The sequence below is a fragment of the Camarhynchus parvulus genome, chromosome 1 (assembly GCF_901933205.1).
Source record: "Camarhynchus parvulus chromosome 1, STF_HiC, whole genome shotgun sequence".
In the NCBI taxonomy this organism is placed as follows: Eukaryota; Metazoa; Chordata; class Aves; order Passeriformes; family Thraupidae; genus Camarhynchus; species Camarhynchus parvulus.
The window spans coordinates 107,768,334-107,788,789 of record NC_044571.1 but is presented as its reverse complement, the minus strand read 5'-3'; the positions used below and the strand labels follow the sequence as shown (position 1 = coordinate 107,788,789).

Here is a 20,456-nt window from a genome sequence, read left to right as displayed (position 1 = left end):
TAACACTGAGATTGAGCTAGATTTAGCAGAGGAAGGAAATAATGTGATACGAGGCAGAAAATTCCTATTAATGGCATTCAATTTAAATGGTTAAAAATCAGGAGGTAGCGCCACACTGCCCAAGCTTTATTTGGAAGCTCCCATATGCCAGGATTGCATTTCCTGATATTGTGAACCAGGTAGGTCTGTGCCCACATATTTCTTCCGTGGTTTTGGTGCAGTGCTCTCTTGCAGGTCCTATCAATCACATTATCCCCTGTATCAGAGGATTCATATAATAAATGGCAAAACCTGTTGTCTGAGCTTCCTTGGGGAGGTTAGAGGAGAAACAAAGTATTCTAGGTATTATATGTATGTGGGAAAATTGAAAGGAAAAAGTCAGCTTTTTGGATTGTCAGAGAAAGCTCATTGCTTCAGAACTTGGGAGCATGAGCATACAGTTCACAATCCATTGGAAATTTCTGTTAATGCCAAGATAATGTTACATGTTTTTAGTTAAAGCAGTTTTTCACTGATCTTTGTTTCATTTCTGTAGATAATTAAGGAGCTGAAAGATGAAGACTGGAATATGGGCAATATTGTGCATACATTGACAAACAGACGGTGTGAAGAAAAATACATTGCTTATGCAGAGAGTCACGACCAGGTATTTTCAGCTGTTTGTTTGTTCATAACCAAGTAAATGATCTTGTTTAGAAGTTTGGTGGGGTTTTTCTTCTGTTTTTTAAATGAGAAAGGAGTTGAGGAGGATGACAAGAATTTCAGAAATGGGTAGATTTGAACTAGTGCTCTTTTTTTGTACTTTTTTGTTTGTTTGTTTTGTTTAGGTTGGGGGGGTTTGTTTTTGTTTGTTTGTTTGTTTTGCTGTGGGTTTTTTTTATGATCCTTAATTTTAGTAAAAGAATTCTCCCTGGAGTGCATGGGTAATGTTGGCTTTCAGTTTTGTTTTGATTTTTAGAAATGAGACGAAGCTTCTTGTTTTGCCTGCCATAGAAGACAGGAAGGTGTATAATCCATGCAGTTTCCATTCAGTAAATTAGAACACTACTTCTGATAAGCATAAACAATACACCAATTTAAGAAATTTATTTGTGACTCTTTTCCCTTCATGAAAGCTTTCCTCTCTGGAAGGATTGAAAACATCCTCTTTTGAGACCTAAATGAAATATGCTGTAACAGTTTGGTTCAAAGTACGGCAATTATAATAGTTCTGTGTGTGGAAAAAAGAAAAAGTAATGATGAGTTTGGATAACACTCATCTCCCACAATCTTTTTAACCCTTGTTTCTGAAGAGTCAGAAAACACTGACTCTTGGGAGTCAATTTGGGAATTGTACAATTAGCATCTTTAAACCTTTCATTAAGAAATTTATATTTTGTTTATATAACCTATCTTTCCCTTTATATAATAGAGGTTGATATTCCATTTCCTGTACTTTCTGCAATAGATGTCAACAGAAATGTCCAAAACAAGTTGTATATTTTAAAAAGAGCATTCTGAGTTTGCCATTCATTTTGTGTGCCAACTTACACTCTAACCTCAGAGTCTGTTGCAGTGTTCATTTAATGCGTGATCCTGATAAAGAACTTCAGAAATTACTCAAAAATATATATTATTCTATGATAAGCTGCTTTCATCAAAGTTGATTCCTCACCCTGAAACACAGCATAGAACATTACTGTTGCTGTTCTTTTATTTCATGGTGACTTTTAGCAATTGAGTTGTTTTCCATATCACTTTGCATTTTCTGTTTAGAATGTCATACTTTGGGGAAAAAAACTCATTATTTTTAATTAAAAGAAAACAATGATTACAGACATGCATCAGGCTGATATGTGAAAAGTAGGCTAGAGAGACAAAAAGTGTGGATAAAATTCAGCCTGAAGATGCCTGAAGTGATGCATGTGAGGGTACAATCCTGACTTCCTGTATGTTGTAATGGGCTATGAGCTGACTGTTGCCAGTCAGGATACAAGGTCTTGTAGGAAGAGTGTGAAAATAGCAACTCCAAATCTAATAGCTGTCAAAAAAGCAGATGCAGTCCTGGAATTACTGAGTGGAATAGAGCAAAGAGCTCAATCAGCATGCTACTGCAGTCTTTCCTGGTTTGTGGGTATCTTCAGTGTTGGAGACAGGTTTGGTCCTGTATTTTAAAGGATATACAGCATAACTGCAAAAAAAAAAAAAAGGCTGTGGAGAGGAATAGCAGGTGAAGATTGATTTTCATAAGGAAAAAAACTAAATAGAATAAGATTCTTTGGGGCAGCGAAGAGATCATTGAAGGGGGAAGTATATCCATTTATAAAATCACAGCTGCCACAGAAAACATGAATAGGGAAACACTTAGCTGCTCTTCCAATGGAAAGATTAGGGGATATTAAATGGCACTAACAAATGCCACATTCTGAATACAGAAAATAGTTGTTCATTGCAGTCTTCAGTCTTGTCATTGTCACATAGGATTTTTTTTGCCTTTAAATAGAGTATTTTCTTACTTAAGGGAGTAATCTATATATGCTGTTATATTGTCAGCTGGAAAATGAAAGGATGATGATGCTTTTCAGCTAAACCTGTTTACAATTCATCTGTATCTCTGGAATTTAGTAAGTTTTCTTTCAAGAGTATAAAACAAGACTTGGTCTAATTGAACAAAAGTCAGCTATTTAAATAGAAATGCTCCAAAATGTTTTCCACTACCTACCTGCTAATATATTGAATAGCATTTTGTGGCCTTTCTCTAGTAGCAGTGAGCACTAGCAAGTTAGTAATTCAGTTTTTTCTTTTGTGTGAAATCGCAGAAAACCAGCCACATTCTTGATTGCATATAAGTGAATGCTTCATACACATTCTGCATGTCTGAATCACTTCTGTTTATACCCATTTATTTTTACATTCCTGGCATTTTTACTTTAGGTGTTCGCTTTCTTATTTTCTGTGTTTCCTATAAAAATTCCCAAGTGGTTGGTCAGTTGTGACTTACTGAGTTGATGCTGCTATTTCACATTTGATATCTGTAGGTGAAAAAGTTCTTAGAAGCAGTTATGCAGTACGAATCCCATTAGGTGAAATGTAGGACCAGGGGTTAGACAGCTGCTAGTCTGTTACCATTATGCACTCGATCCCATCAGCCCAGGAGCCCCAGCAACAATGGGGAGGGTTGCAAAGGGAAAACAGACAACTGGGGCTGACATCCAATCCAGGCTCAGCTCATGGACATCCCTGCCTCAGGTTTTGGCAGCAGACCAGATCTACATGGCACATTACACAATGCACAGATGCAGTGATCAGAATGTAGAGTCACCATGACCTGATGATCATTGGTGGTTTCCTTCAGGAACAGGGACTGGATCATGCAGTGATCTTGCAAGTCCTCCCCCCATGATACAGACCCCCTGTTTTAAAAAAACCAAAACTTAGAAACAGTTCTGTTACACCCAAGGGTTTTCTTCAGTGTCTTTCTGAACTGTTCTAGGCACTGGTTGGTGATAAGACCCTGGCCTTTCGCCTGATGGATGCGGAGATGTACACAAACATGAGTGTGCTCATGCCTCTGACACCAGTTATTGATCGTGGGATCCAGCTTCATAAAATGATTCGTCTCATTACTCATGCACTCGGAGGAGAGAGCTATCTGAACTTCATGGGTAAGTAATCTCAGGAAAAAGTCTCTCATTTTCTCATCTACGGAATGCGTGGCGGGGAAATAAAATGATCTGACATCGTCTTCTATCCACAGTATTTATCACAGTGCTGAAATTTGGAGCATAAATGCTTTTATAGATTTATTACAAAAGGTAATATGCATTGTTTTTCTGTCTGCAAGATGTATGGTAAGACAAGAAAATAAAATCAAGATGGTTTCTAAGTGTATGAGAAATAACTTTTGCAACTCAGGCTAGTATTTTAATTGTTTTGCAAGTTTGTCAGGTGGTGAGCTGTTGCTCACATAGCTGAGTTGTATTTCATCTCTATTCTTTTAGAGAATCATCTCTATTCTCTTAAATTTTCATCTCTATTCTCTTAAATTTTGTAGGGTAACAATGAATTTACTAAAGATAGCGCTGTGCTTATTTCAGTTATTAATTGTCAGGAAGTAGTCTGGAATCAGTTGACCTATTTCATTGCTTCTTAGTGCTTAATGAGGTAGGCAAGGACAAATCACAGACACAGGAGGCACATGCTGCTATCAAAGCACAGAAATTGCAAGAGTTAGTGGTACTTTCTTCTGGTCCATCAACTGTAAAACAAAACTGTTTAGTTACTTCTTAAGCACAGTTGCTACAAGAAAGTTCAATTGTTAATCTAATTTAATCAGCAAGTTATGGTTTCAGGTAGTCATCTTAAAAGTTGAGTATTCTTAGCTTTATGGAAAATTCCAAAGCTATTTATGCTGTCTGTTCTTGGCAACATTCATTTATTTAATTTTTTTGCAAAATAGTTTTTACTTTACAGTAAAAATTTTGTAATGTGATCTGACAAGTTCTGTATAGCATTTGTGATAGTCTCATGGGGAATGAAATGGCTGAAAGCCTGTTACAAAATTGCCAGTTCCGTTTTCTGATAATGTAACACTTAAAAATTATAGAAATTTTAGCTTAGTACTGTTTTCTACTTTTGTGGTTAAATGTTTTGTTATATAAAGTTTAAGGGGACTGTTGGATATATATTGCCCTTCTCCCATAATGGTGTATTTAACATCATATTTTCTGAGTAAAAACCTGGAGAACATATGACAATGGTGACACTGGATTTAAGTTTACCATACTGGTACATATTCTCCTCCTTTGTATTAGAAGTAAACTCAGAAAATGCTGGGTTGATTTTCTTAAAAAGAATTGAAGCTATTTCAGTATAGAACAAACTAATTCACCGCATGCAGTACTAGTAAAACTATTATTTCCAAGAAAATGTAGGTTGTTTGCTTCACTCTTAAAAAAAAAGAGTTAATGAAATAAATATTTATGAAGTGTGCAATCAGGCTGTTCAAGGTATGAGGTGTGTGTTTCCATTCAAACTAGTGATACTGTGATAGTTAAGGAAACAGGTGTTTACTAAATACTGCAGCTAAACTGCAGGTGTCTTATGCCCAGATTGACTTAGTAAGATTAGAAATATAATCAGTAATGCAATGTGGCATGTTAAATCCAGTGTGTCAATGCTGGCTGATTGAGCAATTAATATTGGGTATCTCTGAGTACTGCAAATGGTTCAGTAACTACATTATAGTTTGCTATATATCAAAAGGTGGAAAGATTGTAATAAGTGTTGGAGGAGAAAACATAAAATTCAGAATGCTGGCAGTCCTGTGGACTTAAAATACATGTTGCAACATGGTATCTAATTAAGCAAATACAGTGACAAATTAGTTCTTTAACTTACAGGTTTGTGTGAATGCCAAAGGTAAGAAAGAGAAGCCTCCTGTAGGGTGAGGGAGGGAGTGGAAATCTTCAGTGCCTGGAGAAGTCATTCCAGGTGCCTCTGTGCTTCCCTAGATCCTTCCATGAAGAATCTAGTGCTTCCTGTCTCTGAAAACCCAGCAAAGAAACACCCTGTTTTCTGAATGCTTTGCTCACCTTAAGGAAAAAGAAACCTCATCTAAAAAATGTTGTGTCAGGAGTGGAAATCTGTATTCTCAAATATATCCTGGAATTTCTCTTTGAAGAGCTGGAATAATATTTAATTACACATGTGTTGGAGCATCATTTGAGCTCTGTACATGCAAGCAGATTCTCGCTGACAGAAGTCTGTGCATCAAACACTGATTGTGGCTTTCTCTCATCTTTCTCACTTTTCACACTGGATGGTTCTCTGTCCTTCTTACATGTATCTCTAAGAAACCACTGCAAAAATCCTGGAAGTTGTAATTCTTATTTTTTGTGTTTCTGGATGTTTAATTTTCACTGGAGACTTTTATTTTTCTTCCCACTTGCTTATATCCCTCAATGAGTGTTGTATGCAAAGTTAAATGTGAACAGGAAATTTCTGTCCTTTCAGTAAATTGGTTCCCTTGTAACAAAAACCTTTGGGAGCATTCTGCCCCCCAGTCTGTGTTTTGGTTTTATGTGCAGCTTTCCAGGTGATCTCTCAGGCTTCGTGTGTGCATCTGACATGGAAGACTTAACCTGGGAAAGGAGAAACTCCATATGCTTGGCTGAAAATGAACATAACAATGATAAATGTCCTGCAGCAGTGAATGCATTCTCTGGAAGGCCAGTTTGTTTCACAGTAATAGCAAAAATGTAGCAATTGTTTTGGAACTTTTGCTGTGTCTAAATTTTCTTTTTTCAGAGCAGGTAGAGAGAAACAATGCCAATGTAGCTGTAGTTTGTACGACCCACCTCCTGTTTTAGACAGATTTTAATACTGAGACAGGCCAGTTATGAGTCAAAGTTGACACAGAATTTTAGCAAGTCACAAAAATTCCAAGTTCTTCTGCACAACGCTTCAGTTGTGCTTCTTAAGGGGTTTCTTTCTTTACTAATTTTCTATGAAGGCCTTGACATAGACAATGCACATATGAATGTCTGAACTTCAATGACACTCATAGGTTCAAGCAGTTACAATGTGTGTATATTAAACAGTGAAAGTAATCTTTTTAATTGTAAATAATAAGAAAAAACTTTCCCCACTCAAGTGCTTTTGCTTGTAGTTACAGTGATATTGAAATAGCATACATATCTAATTAACTTAAAACCAGTTAAGTGAATGCAAAAATATTTAGGGCCATAGATCTCTGCCCTCCCTAATAAGTGGATGTGAAAACAAATCCAAAACAAAAAACTTGTATCTGGCTAAAATTCTTAATTGTCAGTTTTAGTCCCCTACAAAATAACAAAAGTGCTTGAGATTGAGCATAATTCCTCAAGCACTAAACAAGGACTAATAGAAGTTGTTATAAGACTTCTAGAGTATTACAGGAATCTTCTGATCTCAGCCTGAAAAATAAAGCAACCACTGTTGTTACCCAGCAATTTTTAACTTCAGTGTAAATAAAGACTCACACAAATTTCTTGAAAATAATATTTGAACTTACCACTACAAAACTGTTGTCTCTACATCCTTGCATTTTCTTTTTGCTTCATTTTCCATTCTGCCCCTGAAGACAAGCTGTAGACAACAGTTAAGTGTTTTTCTTTGACTGTTCCTTTTGTATTTTTCTTGTTCATTGCATCTGTCTTGCACTTAGGGAAAGCCTGCAGGACATGTAAAAAAGCTGTGCCAGTTCTTCAGTGGACTTGTTTCCATGGTCTCTCCTTATCTTGGAAGATACATCTGTGTGTCTAGATTTAGACAAGGGAGGGTAGTTGTTTTGTTGCCCAGAATGTACATACCCAAAGGGCCTTAAATAGCATTTTGGGTCCTTGAGATCCTTCATAGAACAAATACTAACTGTTCTATGCCCCTGTAGGGTCTTGCTTTTCATCTTGCTAACAATCATTTCCTTGGTTCTTTTTTTTTAATTTGAAATTCGCTTAAGCTCAAATCCATTGATTTAAATGGAGATTAGTTGCTACATGAACCTCTAGCACTATTTTTCATGACTCTCCTGTAGTAAAACAACTCTTAATTAAGACTCCAGAGACCAAGTTTCACTCCCTGCAAAACAATTTTTGAGACTATATATATGCATATAGTTAGGAAGTTATTTGAAGTAACTGGAACATTTTTTGCTATCATGAACATTGATAGTGTTACTGTTTGGGTTGACATTCAACTGTTTCACTAGTAATTTTTCTGTTAAGTTACCTCTCTCCCACTTGTTAGTTCATTTACACAGCAGTTTTATCTACCGTCTCTAGTAAAATGACATGCATCATCTATTCCTTGGAGTATTTTAGAGGGAGAAACTTAGATATTTTTTCAGAAACTTATTTTTCAACTAAGGAATTTTATAACAGCCGGCTGTTGAAAAAAATATTGACAAACAAGAAAAGGAATGGTGCAAAAACTGTATCACCAATACAGTGACACCAATATCAGTGTGAGAAAGGTGTGAACCATTTTCTTTAATAATATTCTTTAGAAACCTGAAATAAAAATGATGCAGCATAACTGACAATATAAATAGGAATGTTACTTCAAACAAAATCTGAACTACTCTTTTTATTGCCGCCTAATCAAGATGAAAAAGAAACTGTATCAAGAACAGGATATTTAGCTTAAACCTAAGGGAGTTTGGATCTCTTTGGCACATGTTGCATTTTGACACTTTTCTCTGTTCACTTTCTTATGCATCTTACATCTGTGCACTGGTTGAAGGGTGACTTTTTTGACCATGCTTTAAAGAGTGGGAGAGCATATACTCTTCAAATTCGCTCACTTCAGTCAACTCATCTGGATAAGCAACCTTGAAGTGCTCACTTGGTACAGACTGCAGCTTTAGGAGAGGCAGTTTGAAGTCATCCTTCTTAATATGCTTGCCTAGGATAGGTGACAAATATGCTGCCAGATCCAGCAGGTGCTTTAATTCCATGGCAGCCTGACAGAAAACAATTGTGTTCACTTTAAAGTTGAAAGCAAGGGTGTAATCTGAAATCTCACCTACAGTTTCTCAGAGACTTAGTGATAGACCACTTCCAACTTGGTAGCATAACACCCCATAGGCAACCCCAGTCACAGCTTGGGTTGGGCAGCGGCAGTGGGAAGAATCCAAATTTATATATTAGGCTTCATAAATCACTTTGACAGTTTCTTCTGCAAGGTCTAGAAGTGCAAACTGTTAATATTTATTCATTTAGAGTTGATTGAAGCAAGCTTCATTTCTACACTTGCTCAAAACACATTAGAGTGACTGGGAGAAAAACAATTAAAGAGAGAGAGTGTCTCATAATTCAAAACTAAATCACACACACAGACCTGTCTTATCCCACTACTCTTCACAAATTAAGTATGTCCCAATATTAGCAATTTGTTTTGGGGGTTGACTGTATATCCTCCTTGAAAGTGTAGGGAATAAAGCACTATATTTGTATGTTATTTAAATACATAAATAAAATTGTTTGAGGCTGTAGTCTCTATGTGGTGGTGCATCTATGTCCACAGTATGACCTCTCAAGGCAGAAACCTTGAAACAGAAACCTTCACAGTCAGCAGCATCCTCAGAACTGCTTGAGAACCAGCAGTTGCTGCAGCTGTGTTCATGGAGTGAAATCCAGGTAGGATTTTCCAGGATTGTAGAGGGAATAGCCTTAGTCAAGGTAGCTGGCACGTGTGGCACTTTTTTTTTTTTCTCAGAGTAATGCTCATATTTCCTTAGTGTGTACCCACATCTGCTGGGTATTGGCTATGACTGCATTACCAGTGAAGAAGATTTATGGTATATCAAGGCATTCCGACATTCTGCATCACTTACAAGGTGTTGGGTGTTTTTTGGGTTTTTTTTTTTAAGGATGGGACTGCTATTCTTTAAATTTTATGTATTTTGTTTATAATTATTCTTAGTAACATCATTTAGCCATGGGATATTCGTGTTGAAACTTCTGCCGGTGTCTCAATCTTTGTTCCTAGGGCTCCATCTGTTGCCTTGCATTTTGTGTGATTTGTAAAGCTCACAGCTGAGATTTGTGACATCTCCACTATCAATGTGTGAGTGCATGCAGACTTGTCTGCAAATACTTGATGTGATGTGAGGGCTTCCTAAAGAATAATAAACAAAGTTGTAAAATAAATCTTTAAGTTGTAAGAGCTCTATTTCTGTTTGTATGACAGCCTCCATTTCTCCATTATTGTTGTTTTGAGGAACACAGAAATAGGCCTCTATATATTATAATTTTATATAACTCTGCACTATATATTATAACTGTACTATGTACTATAACTTTCAGCACAGGTTTTTAGAGGGACTTCTCTTTTTATTTGTTCAAAAATGTAATTTATTACAGAAATTATGACAATCTCTTATCCTTATGATAAGCTTTTTTCACATTTGGATTTCTGACTCTACAGGACATGACTTACTCTCTCTTGTCATAGTTGTATGTTATTTTTCTCTCCACAGCTATAAGATTCAGGGTTTCTTTACAATAAATTATAATTCAACTCTTTACACATGACATTGATTAATTTTTCTTAGCTGTCTTTTATGGAAAAAAATAATTAAAGATAGATCCAAAGACTAAAGTATATTTTGTTTTCTCTTCACCTTAAGTTTAAATAAGTTTAAAATCAACAGATTTACCTCACTTTTGGGTTTTATTTCTTTCTTAATTCAGGATGTAAACACCATTGTAAAAGCTCTGTCTTGAAAACCTGTCTTAAATATCTTAGAAGTTGTGCATATAAACACACAGTTTTGTACATAAGAATCCGTTTTGATTAAACATCAGATGTTGTCCAAAATCAAGATTTGAATAAAAGACAGAATATTTTTGCCAGGTAGCATGAAACTATGCTAAGTTTTTAAAATTTTATAATATATAGAAACATTTTTATATGTACACATGCAAAATTTTCTATCTACATGTGTGTCAACATTACTTTGCATATGATTCATTATTTAAGCAGTTAAACATAGCCATCTTACACTTCCTTTGCTGTGGTTAACTGGGGTTCAAACAAAATGCTTTGAATATCTTCTGTTTATATACACCTGAAGTGCTTTAAACTGTTACATATTACAGTGACTTCAAAAATTTCATAAAGTTTAGTTCAATCTATGAACAATTTGTTAATCATTAGTGCTTCAGAAGAACCTTCATATTGTAAGGTGTTGTAAAATGCCTTTTTGAGATGATTTTGCTCAGACTTCTAGTGCTCTGTATCCCTGTTTGCAAGATACAATGCAAAACTTAAAGAAAATTAAAAATATTTTCAGGTTTTCAAGTTAGTACTAACTTGACCTATGGATAAAAATGAAGTCCAGCATTCAGGTTATTATAATTTACGTTTAGAGAGAGAGTAAACTTTTTTTGGAGGAGTTTTTCTCTATACCTTCTACAATAAGGTCATATAATAAGATACAGTTTTCATGCGGTACTTGGCCTCTGCTGTGTACAGAAAAGATGAGTAAAGTTGATTTCTTAGTTTGTCAGTGTCACTAATGAAATGCTTACTGCAGGAGGTCATTCATTTCCTGAATGCCAGGTGTCTACAGAAAAACTAAATCTGTGCAAGAATTATGTGTTCTAGGATCTGGAAAAAAGGGTAAGCATACTCATTCAAGCAGGGGTAAATAGGATGTGGCTGTCAAAGCTTTTGTCTTTTCTCCCTACTGCTCACTGTGTTACATGCAATTTTGATTATGATGATTTATCAGAAATTGTTTTGAGTTACTTATTTCTGAAACCCCCAATGCTGAAAAGAAGCAGCAGCAGCCTCTTACCACAGCCAGCTGTGTTTTACTTCTACTTTTTGCAGTCTGTCTGTACTCACTAGTCTGGAAAGGGCTGAGAGAAAAATAGAACTGTTTTCTCAAGCCATGTACCAAAGAGCAAAAAAAAATATTCCTGATTATACTTTCTAGGTTGGCTTTTTAGGAGGTACAGGAAGGTGATCCAAATCAAGTAATTTAGTAACATAAGGCTCTAGTGAGCTGGTGTAGGAGCATGCAGAGGGCTCTGTTAATCTCAAGCCTACCTTTGGTGGCACATGCTCTTTCTCAGACTGGTTTCTCTGGGCAATGCAGAGCCAAATAGAATTAAACCCCATGTGTTACTCAGTAAGGAGTTGTTGGTTTGAGACATGACTGTGCAGGACACATTTTGTATTTGGGAAATCTGTCATATTAGGTCCTTAGGCATAGATTCCAGTTTGGATTTTAATGCATGCAGTTGAGGTAATTTGAAATGATTTCATCTCAGTAGTGTCATTAATTCCCCAAATCAATGTAACTTAAGCTGAGATAACACTTTGTGATGACGTTGAAATAAAAAAAAAGGTGTCTTTATTTGTTCAAGAGCTTATTTTCACAAGATGTTATTAGCTTAGAATCTTCTCATTGTCCTAATTTTTTGAGGCCATCAATCTAACACAGAGGAATTTGCTAGAATAAGAATTTGAACAAGATTGTAGTTAAATTTGCATTGACTTTCAAGAGACAAGGCATTTTCTGCTTTTTCTGAGAAGCGGTAAAGTTTGCAGAACAAAGCATATTAGCACAAGAACATCTTTTATAAATGTTCACCTGTTCTTTCTTGGGCATCTCTTGAGATCTTCAATGTGAAAATCCCTAGAATTGTAGAATGTTGTAGGTTGGAAGGGAAACAACCAAAAGATCATCTTAAATGTTTTCAACCCCAACAATCCTGCTGTGGGCTAGGACACTAGACCAGGTTGGTCAGAGCCCCATCCAATCTGGCCTTGGATAGTTCCAGCGATGGGGCATCCACAACTTCTCTGGGCAACTTTTCCATTTTCTCACCACCCACACAAAAGCAAAAAATGTCTTACTGCTGTCTGATCAAAGTAGGGGTGGAATTTAGAGTGGAGTAAATTAGAAAGGGAGTTTATCAACACAATAAAATTACTTCTGGCTGAAAAGAAAATGAATTTTGTTGGAGGGGGATTTTTTGGGGGTTTTGTTAGGTTTTTTTTTTGTTTTTCAAATAGTACAGGTACCTGTTGAGTCGGGATGCCTTGTTGAATATAAACCACTACTTCTGTCTTAATGTACTACATAAAAGTGCAGGGCAGGAGGAATAACAGGACAAGTGACTAATGTCCTAAGGAGAATAGGATTATTCACAAAGCCCAGAGTACTAGTGTAGTCTTTTTACAGCCAGAAGCTTAGAACTTTGACTCAGTTGGGATAAGTATTAAGATCTTTTGGTGAAATTCAGAGCAAGTCCTGTAAGCAAGGTATTTTCATAGAATATCTTCTCAAGTGGCATTCCTAGAGAGATTATTTAAAAGCAATCTACTAATCCACTCACTCTTAATTTAAGAGTCAATCTCTAGACTATGAAACAGTTCCCTTAAGCCTCTCATATTTTTTTTAATCCAGCTAACTGTTAATACAAAATACTGCAGGAAAGCCTGGATCATCTGGGTGGTTGTATTATAGGTCATCTCTTTTGCAGCTTAAGCTCACAACCTTTATCTTCATAATGGAGAAGTGTATGGTTGTATTTCAAAATATTATTAGGGAGAAAAAGGATATCGGATGGAAAACATTAACCTGTATTAATATACACTGTTGGATTGGCAGCATGCTGTTCCATGATTTACCTTGAGCTCCTAAAAACAAACAAAAAACTTAGCTCAAGCTGAGCTGTTGTTTATTTTCATGACTGGTTATTTATTGCAGTTCCTAGTGGCTGCCACCATGTTAGCCAGTCATGAATTGTGCATAATATTGCTTGAAAGGAAAAGTGCAGAAGTCTGAACATGGGTGGACTTCCATTGCTCACATTTTTCTTTCATCTAAGCTAACGTAGTCCAAGTTGTAGTTATTTATAGATACCAAAATACTATGTGAATGTGTATTCTATTTTCCTTAAGTCTTCACTTGTGTTACTATGCTTTTTTTATCCTTGTGTACTATTTAGCTATACTTAAACAGCTTTAATGTATTTCTTCTTGAATATGTGAACAGTTAATTCTTTAAAACTCTGTATTTTTCAGTACATTTTGTTTAGACTGGAGAAAAGGAGGCTCAGAGGTGACCTTATCACTCTCTATAACCACCTGAGAGGAGGTTGTAGCCAGGTCTCTTCTGCCAGGTAACAAGTGATAGGATAAGAAGAAATGCTGTCAAGTTACACCACTGAAAATTTGAATTGATTATTAAGAAATTTGTTTACTGAAAGGGTGGTCAGACACAGGAACAGGCTGCCCAGGGAAGTGGTGGAGTCACCATCCCTGGAGGTGTTTATCAGATGTGGCTCTTGAGAATGTGGTTTAGTGGTGGGCTTTGCAGACAACCATAATGATTGTATGGCTATTCAAAGCCCACAGGCTGATAAGCATGCCAGAGTAATGACATATAAATTTCAATAGATGTAAAGAAAACTTGCCTTATTTGTGCAAATTTCATCAGTATGTGAAATTTATTGTTCTGTTTGGTGAGAAAAAAAAAGAAAACAGAAAGAAAAATCAATATTGCACTAAGCTTGTTACAGTTCTGTCAGTGACTAGCCTTAGAAATATAGTAAGCTATTCATTAATATCCTGCTTTCCTACTTACAGGTTGGAAAGGTGTGTCCTAATTAAATATGAAGCAGGGAGTATCTTCATTTAAAATAGTTTTCATTTTGTGGAGTTCAGCCTAGACATAATTGAAGTTTTCAGAGAAATTGTCCAAGTTCCTTTTTGTATTTGCTCATTGCTTTTATATTTGTAGGCCAGAAAGACTGTGGTTTTGGTTTATTTCCTACATGGAAGGGTATTTGGTTTGCACATAGGAATACAGAACTAAATTCATTGCTTGCCTCTGGAAACTGAAATACAGGAAGAGGCTTGTAGAAATTACTGAAATTTATCTTAATAAAGGTGCTGTGTGCATGTCATATTCTCTCAGTGAGTTTTTGATTTTTGTTTTTTTCATTTCCCAGTTCATAAAGGGATGATGTGATCCATATCTCAGATACTGTGAGGCTGGGTTCAGGGACATTTTTACCAGGCTCCTGTTAGGACCCTGTCTCTTTTCTTCCCTCCTGCTGTTACCGTGACGTGTCAGGTTTTCAAAGGATATGTTGTTTTCTGACAATAAAATGTTCCCATTAAGATCTAAATAAGAAAACAAGTATTGAAATAAGCTGCCACCATAATGTGGCCATGTAAAGGAATAAAATGGAACAAAACAAAATGAGTAATGACATTGGCAAATATTTTTTTGCAGATAAAGGTGTAATTTTACTCGTTTCAGAGGATTCTTCTCCCCCTTTTTTTATAGGTGATCCATGTAAAGCATTTATCACTTGAGCAAGTTTCTTTTCTTTTAAAGAAAATACCCACAAAGGAATGAAAAATCATTACTGAGAAATTTCATGTGTCCAATTCAAAATGTCTTTGTGCAAGTAATCTCTAATGGTTTCTTGTCTGTGTTTTGTGTTTTGCTTTTGTCATTTTGAATTTCCATACAGCATTGCTGGAGGGGGAAAGGAGGAATCATCTTAGTGTTTGTACATACTTGGCTTTCCTCAAGCAGTTGTAACAACACTTTTCAGACATGGAAGCAGGTTGGGATTTTTTTAATGAGATCAAAGCTTACTTTTTCCCTTGACAAAGAAGTTTTGTCTTAAAGGCAGAAAAAGCATTATGTGCAGTATATTTTCATCTTGGCCCCTAAAAAAGCTGTATCTCTTCTTTGTGTACAGTGCAATGACAGCATGAAATGTAGTACTTTAAATGCATTCATATTTCAGTAAATTGAAACACTGCTTTTGGAGATAATATTTTTTAAGAAATGAATGTGTGTGTACAGAATTAATTCCAGCAGTTATGTGAAACTTTGGGGTAGGGAAAGGAGCAATTCATCTGAACATATGTTTTTAGTAAAACATTGATCAAGCAAAACGTTTGAGGTGTCTACCTAAATGACATTGCTTTTATTATTTTGTACACTAGTTCAGAGGTACTTATTTCAAAACTGAAAAACAAATTAAAATTTTATCGTGATTTAAGCAGCCATAATGTAATCTGGAATAATTTCTGCTGTTATTCTCATTCATCAGTCTAAATTTGTTTTCTGTCCATTAACTTGGTGTCACAAGAAAAATCTAAAATTATTAGCTAGTTTTGTCTTGAAAGGCTCACAGCTTTGTTATGCCTTCAGCTGATTCGGGTCTTGATGCTAATTTATATATGTTTTGAGCATGAGATGAATACTGTCATGTTTGCCTCTGTGTATATAGCAAACTGTTGAATTTCAAAGCCAGAAGAGTTAGCTGTGCAGTGCAAATAAAGAGGCATGAGATAATGGAATGAACAGAGAGGGATGGTTCATAATGTACCTCTTTTTCTTAGAAGTTAAATCCAAAAGGTTCACAGCTCTAGACCATTCTTTTACAACTATTTACTTGCTTCCTAACCTCTTTTGACCAAAGTTATTTGAAAAAAAATCATGGGTGAAGACAGATAACCAATCTGATTTTGTGATCATCCCTTCCTCAGGTGCCACCAGAACAAACCATCCAAAATTCAGCTTTTCCTCCCACCTGCACCACAGGGACTGTCAGAAAAAGCACTGGATCGCTTTCCTGTGATATGCTCCATACTAGAGTTCTTGATGTATGGGTTGATATGTGTGTGGAGTTACCTATATAATGTGCTCATTGTCAGGAAATGGAGTGTGTTAGTGGGTCTTGGGTTTCCCAGCTATTTGAAAAATTTTCTGCACTAAATCCTGAAGATTGGAAGACTGAATAAAAAATTGGCAGAAGCTCTGGCCGATGATACTCTGAATACCTCTGAAAATCTTATTGTCAAATGATCTGTTATTAGGGAGCAAATGTCCATAATCTTTTCTCTTGTTTTTCTGGCTGGTGAGAATTATTACCTGAAGGAAGGGGAGTGGAATCATGCCACTTAAATCAGAGCATATCATGGCTCTTCTGATGTCCCTTAAGGCTGATTTTTAACGCAAGTCCTCTTCAGAAGTACAAGGGAAGGAGAATGTGAAGGAGTAGCTAAACATGCAGAAAGGGCTTTTTTTGGCCACAACTGCTTTTTGAAAGGCTGTGGTAACATTCAGTTGCAGTCTATTTTCTTTCTGAATTATATTTTAAATTTCAGCAAACAACTGTTCTCTCAATATTATGAGATTTATTTTTTCCTGTCTCCTTACATAACAAAAACAATAACAATGACAAAAAACAAACAACAACAAAAAAGGTGAACACTTTTCTGCATAACTGTGCTCAGTTCCTATAGATTTTGGTGGCTGTTTTATAATTCATCTGCTTCTTGCAGCAAATGTGCCATCAGTACCAATTCCTTAAAGTCCCTTTTTTATCTGACCAATGTTTTTGCTTCAGCTTTAAAAACTGTTGCCTGCTGTCTTTTTTGTTTTTTTTCATTTTTTCCCTTTTTCCTGCTTCTAGTTGTGCTGACAGTGGTTAATGTACAGGTGAGTCAAGACTATCTTTACATTGTGGATCCAGCCCATTTTGCCATCAGGATATTTGTAAAGGTCTGCCCCAGCCTGCACTGTAGTTGCAGTCTCCATGTGCCCTCTCATACTGGAAGACCAGTGATTATTCTGGTATAACTAATTGTAGATTAGTATTAGAAGGTGATGCTCTTCAAAGGCTGCTTCTTAATTGCAGCCTTTCTTTATCTTCTTCTGGGGTTGTAAACAGTTGTAAAAGAATTTTAATAACATACAAGCTTTATATTGCTATGATATTTTAATTTTCCTTTTTTGTTCTTATACTCTGAGATGTGACTAAGGATGGCTCAAGGATCAGGTTTAAGATGCTTAAAAAACAGATGTTGTGACACTTCCTTTCATGTAAGATGTGCATGCATAAGGTGCACTTGAGGCAGTTGCAAATCTATGCTGCATTTTAAAATCTGATGCGATGTACATTCCAAGACTCAGAATTTTTGTGGAAGCAGCACGTCTTAATGATTCTAAATGAACTCTGATTTTTAACATTCTTCAGGTGCAGTCTGATCTTGCAATTCTTGCCTTGTATCTTGCAAAAAGTTCCGAATATCTCTTTGAAAACCGTATAAGATTTGGTCCCTAGTCTAGTAAGAGAGAGAGAGAGACCAAGGCAATTACTGCTTTGAACAGGTCAGAATTACATCATCAGACCTTTCTCTCATTAATACACTCCTTCTGTGCATCTTCATTAATAGATCTCATTTACAGACAAGACATTTCAACTTAAACCATGCGTTTTCTGTTCAAGAACAGTTGACTTTATTATGCAGACTAATACTCATAAGTATTTTAATTGATTATCAGGCAAATGAGACTCTTCTTGAAACCTGCCCTTTTTGCAGCATGACAAAATACCAGAGACCCTGACTTGTAATCTCTAACTGTTCTTTCTGAAAAAAAAAACCAAACCCAAACTTGAAAATTTCAATACCCATTTCCACAAAGAAAAAAATCCAAACAACAAAGAAACACCCCACCAACAATACAAATAATCTTGCCTTAGACATCCTCATTGTGATTGACTCTAATGAGCAGAGATCTTTCAACAGATTATGCTGTCACCAAAAGAATATGATGCTAGGATTTTTGAAATATGTTAAAACAAATAAACATCACTTAGAAAAATTGTTTTTAAAATGTCTTGTTAGAGTCTTAATAAACCACTTATCATCTTTCATTTTTTATGTAAGAGTATCTTAAAAAAAAATCCCCACACAACAAAAACACACAAACAAAGCCCCAAATTGTGACGCTAATAATGAACAAGTTGAAGGGTGGGGGGAAGCAAAAGACTCTAAAACAATGAATGCAAAAAGTCGATAAGTTGATGCAGGATATTCTTCTGACATACACATAAATTATATTTATACAAGCATAAATATTTCCCATCCAATGAGGATATTGCTTTTGAAATGCACAGCAAAGCAGCAGTTTTGTTCTTTGGAATATCAGTGTATTTCAGAGCTAATTTGCTTCCCAGATAAAGAGTCAAATTATTGTTAGAGGAACAATAAGGACGTTATTTCCACTTCATAGAGTTTAAACTGGTTATGGTATTTGATTAATCTGTTTATTTAACAGTAAGCAAAAGGCAAATGAATGATGATGTAAATGTATTGTTTAATTTGGCATAGGCCTAATGAGAGTTTGTAACTCTTGATGCTTCCTCTTTTCTCCTCAGGTTGCTCAAAATATTCACATTTTCACAAGGAGGTTTTTGGCAGATTTATAATCCCCTAGCTTAAATAGTCAGTTAATTTTTATTCCAGGTAATGTTGTTCTTCTCTAACCATTCTTCTTTAATCTGTCTGAAATTCTGTTAGATATTTATTTGAGCAGCCCCATGTTTTCTCTTGAGTTACTAGCTAAAAATTCCTTCCAAAACCCAGCAATCATACTGTGTTGGTTTGAGTGGAAATGCCAAAAAGCAATGCGTAATGCATTCCATATAAGGGTTGGTAGTTTTGCTATGTCTTTAAATAGAGCTAGAAAACACCAAACCAACGTAGTATGAACATTTGAAAGTAGCAGGGTGAGAAGATTGGTTTTACCTGTTGCCCACACTCAAAGTTCTTTCTCTACACGTTCAGTTCTGTTCATGAATCTCCTTATAACATTTACTTTAATAACTATAGAAAAACTGATTATTTAGCTGCTATGTCTTCTCTCAGGACTATTAACAAAGTGACTCTTGAAATGTGGATTTTGTATTTTTATTTTCCCCTGCATGTTTAAGTTTTACAGATGGCTCATATTTCATTCATCCCTCTGAAGCCAAAGGAGTAGTTAGCCAATCTTTTCCAGTATCAGTCCTTGGCATTTATTTTCATCTGTTGTGTAAAGAAACCCAAACCAACACCGAAAATCCCACACAAAACCAAACTGCAAACAAAAAAATCCAAAACCTTAACCTCGGATGACCTTGAATTCTCAGTGCATGATTATTTAGCAACAGTCTTATATATTCTTTTGCTGCAAAGTAGAAGTACTATAAAAATTTGATTGTCTTCCTCCTAAGTAGTGAAATTAAAGTAATTGTGGAAAGAAAATGCCCTGCTGAACAGTAGGAAGGCTGGAGATTGCCAGGTCTACGCTTTTTTGTCAGCTCACTAAAGCAAGTCTGTATCTTGCAACAAATTATTTGAGGACACTCTGTAAGAGAAACCTGACTTTAAATTGCTTGCAGTTCTTCTCATTTGGAAGGTGTTTTGTATTGTGAGACATTGCTAATTCACAATTCTGGATCACAATATTTGCCTTTCTCCTTAATGATGGGTTTGGGTGTTCTGACCAAGCACTACAAGATTATGCTGGAGTAGTGTTGTCAAACTCTATTATAATTGAACAATTGGAAAATACATCTGTATGTTCCCAGTCTTTATTTTTTCAGTATTTAATTGGAAGATACAATTGTGGTCAGAAACTTTTTTGCTACATGTTGCCATGACGTTTTATTGCTGAATTGGGATCCTGAAAGGATTTCAGTGCAAAAGGTTTCTTATCTAATATGAAGTGTGGCTAATTTCAGAATCATTTTACTATTTTTTCACTCTTCATTGTGGTAAAATTCTCTGCTAACATTCAGGATTTTCTGTGTGAGAATTCTATAAGTTGTATGAAAATTTCTACTCCTTTCTTTCTGTAAACTTTTATTTTGAGAGTAAGATATTGAATTTTACTCTCCATGATGGTTTCGGAATATTGGGGGTTTGTTTGGGCAAGGACAACTAATTCTTAAGCAAGTATCCTTAAATATCTAAAATATGGCTTCAGTTAGGTGTTAGTTCCACCTAAGATTTCAGCTGTTGTGTAGAATTGTATTTAGAAACAAATGCACCAATTGATTGGGTTTTTTTAGTATTATGATTACTTATATTTGTGTATATGCAAGTTCATAGCAGGAGCCATT

General features: G+C 35.7%; 1 protein-coding gene across 1 annotated transcript in view; it reads left to right on the top strand.

The window, feature by feature from the left end:
• GBE1 (1,4-alpha-glucan branching enzyme 1) overlaps positions 1-20,456 on the top strand; it is a 136,910-nt gene that overhangs the window by 90,752 nt on the left and 25,702 nt on the right. Inside the window, exons 11-12 of the mRNA XM_030954545.1 lie at positions 536-646; positions 3,473-3,644. Of these exons, the coding sequence (XP_030810405.1) occupies positions 536-646; positions 3,473-3,644 (283 nt within the window). The remainder of the gene's footprint in view (positions 1-535; positions 647-3,472; positions 3,645-20,456) is intronic.